Source organism: Engraulis encrasicolus, chromosome 6 (assembly GCF_034702125.1).
Source record: "Engraulis encrasicolus isolate BLACKSEA-1 chromosome 6, IST_EnEncr_1.0, whole genome shotgun sequence".
In the NCBI taxonomy this organism is placed as follows: domain Eukaryota; kingdom Metazoa; phylum Chordata; class Actinopteri; order Clupeiformes; family Engraulidae; genus Engraulis; species Engraulis encrasicolus.
This window is the reverse complement of record NC_085862.1, coordinates 37,943,369-37,945,868: the sequence shown is the minus strand read 5'-3', so window position 1 is coordinate 37,945,868 and position 2,500 is coordinate 37,943,369. Positions and strand designations below refer to the sequence as shown.

General features: G+C 46.4%; 1 protein-coding gene across 1 annotated transcript in view; it reads right to left on the bottom strand.

Annotated features, from left to right (window-relative positions):
• The window catches only part of LOC134450377 (gamma-aminobutyric acid receptor subunit gamma-3), a 139,786-nt gene that overhangs the window by 3,840 nt on the left and 133,446 nt on the right, over nucleotides 1-2,500 (bottom strand). The window contains exon 9 of the mRNA XM_063200222.1: nucleotides 473-486. Within this exon, the coding sequence (XP_063056292.1) occupies nucleotides 473-486 (14 nt within the window). The remainder of the gene's footprint in view (nucleotides 1-472; nucleotides 487-2,500) is intronic.

The window sequence follows — 2,500 nt, the reverse complement described above, 5'->3', positions numbered from 1 at the left end:
TGGGGTTGTAGGTCCAACTGCATTCACCTCTCCCAACCGATGACTCGATCGCTCGATGCAGTCCTAGGGCTAAACAGGTGAAGTGCATAATATATGCTTCCAATTCTAAACAATATATCAGACTAGCTTAGCTGGGTGATACTGAGAAGTAGCAGAGACTATTGTTGAGCATCCTAGTATTCGGCTCCTTGTACCCAATACCCTCCTATGTTAAAGCCCCTGTGAATTAGGCTACAGCCATACAATGTCTTCTAGTCTCAAGAGGCTGAACTAATGGCCTTCAATTGATCAGCATCTGGTGAGCATCTTCTGTTATTGTTTCCCCATTTCTCCCTTTCCCCATTTTCCCCCCAATAATTTTTACCTCCACAAAGGTGGTTATGTTTTTGCTCACGTTGCTTTGTTTGTCTGTTTGTTTGTCTGTCTGTCTGTCTCTTTGTTTGTCAGCAGGATAATTCAAAAACTTATGAACGGATTTGGATGAAACTTTGTGGAGTGGTTGGAAATGACCCATGGAACAAGTGATTTAATTCTGGTGGTGATCCGGATCATGAACGAGAACCAGGACCTTTTTAACCCCTTAAGACACAGCTTTATAAATTAGCTGTTACCAGTATGGCAATGACCAAGTCGTAATGTATTACCAAAGGCCCTGTGCACTGTCATAGTAGTGTAGTGCTATAGTAGTTAACTTTCAATGTCTATTACAGCGTGCCACAGGAGGTATGGCGTGCATTAAGGGGCTACAGATTCTTCACCATTGCTAGCCTAGGAATCTAGACACCCCCAGTGACTGCAAATTGAATTGCGGGACAAGGCGAAACATTCTAGTTTCTAACTTCATAAAAAGAAGGCAGAAAGGCTTAAAATAAAAATAGGGTGTAGCATTATAGTCAAATGTTCTATCAAACAGCGTTCTTTGCAGAGTTATGCACTCTCTGAGTGCATTTCTAACCACATTTATTGCACTGATGCAGCTCAATGAAAGAAGGCACAGCTGCATCTTGTGAACACCAATCTAAGGGGAGAAGTCTTCACATTTTAGCGGCCATCAGAACTATTTTGGGTCAGCTCTGCCAAGAGACTGAGAAGCTCTGCATGCATGATGCTTAAAGGGCATCAGAAGACCGGATACGGATATCTCTGCTGCCCTGGATGAAGACTTCCACTGACACCAGCTCAGTCAAGCACAACATCAATAATGGAGATATGAACACCCCATCTGTCTTTACACTTGCCAGCTGCCCATAGCCAGGGGCTCTGCAGCCGGGCAGAGGATGAGAAGGCGGTGGCGGAGTCAGGTGTTCTAAGTTGGGACCCAGCGGGCAATTTTCCCACGAGCCGGATGAAAATTACAGACGGCTCTTGGTCCTGGTATGTCTGTGCCATTTGCCAGCGCCTCAACTAGGTCACATGCAAAATACTCTTATTACTTTGCCCACATTAAAGACACTGTGTTTTGCTTCGCATTACTCGGTCCAGCTAATTTAGCTCACATGACACTCAGAGCATTACCTGGATGGGTGAAATTAGTGCTGGACACAGGCCAGAAAACCAGCTATTTCCCATTGCCAAGTGTTTTTTTGGCACAGACAGTGCCGTGATACCACATGGACTGTCAATGGCCAATCACCTTCAGCTGGCCAGTGAGGACTTGGCAGGGGTTTCCTACAGTAAAGCTGCAGTGTGGCTTTACCTTGATGATTTCTTCTCAACACACTCTGCAGTAGAAGAGAGACCAATAGTCAGGACCACCGTTGCAAATCTTCCAAGACACTGGGCCCTGAGCCTAATGACACCCAGCTTCCAGGAAGATCTATAGAAGATAACTCTTGTGTTCCATGACTAATGCACTTTTAAAAGACATTTTCTTTTGAGATGTCTTTGAGTTGGCCATGGATATGTTCATTCTATCTTGATGCTTTGTCCAAGAAGCCACACAACGCAATGAGATGACTGCATCTGCGCTGGATAGGAAGATTAGTGGAGGTGAATCAGTGATGACTAACCTCAACCGAGGACAGTTGATCTCTTGTAGCGCTGAAGGCCTGTGTCCCATCTCAAACAAAGAGTAAGGCGCCCCATGCTCATAGATTGTCAAAGGAAGTGGGCACGGATGCACATCCACAACCCAGTTGTCACAGATACTGTGACCACAGTTGATAACCTGGTTGCTACGCAACCGAGAGGAGTCGCATTGCAACCAGGGACGGGACTCTAAAACTCCTCTGTCAACTGAAGGCTGTTGGCAGCTGAGCAGCAGCAAGTAGATTAAATAACTACTGTCAGCAGGGGACCAGGGACCAGGATGTGCCAGCTGGCCAGCCAGCCTATAAGCACAGCCAAGGGGTCACCAAGAGCTGGCCTGCGATCTTCTCTGCCAAGGGGTCCCAACTTAAGTCCTCACTGCTGGAGTCGGGGTGTGTGTTTTCTGAGCCAGAGTAAAAGCAAGGAGCCCTGAAGTCAGTAGGTTGAGCTCAAGGCTCGCAATCACACATAT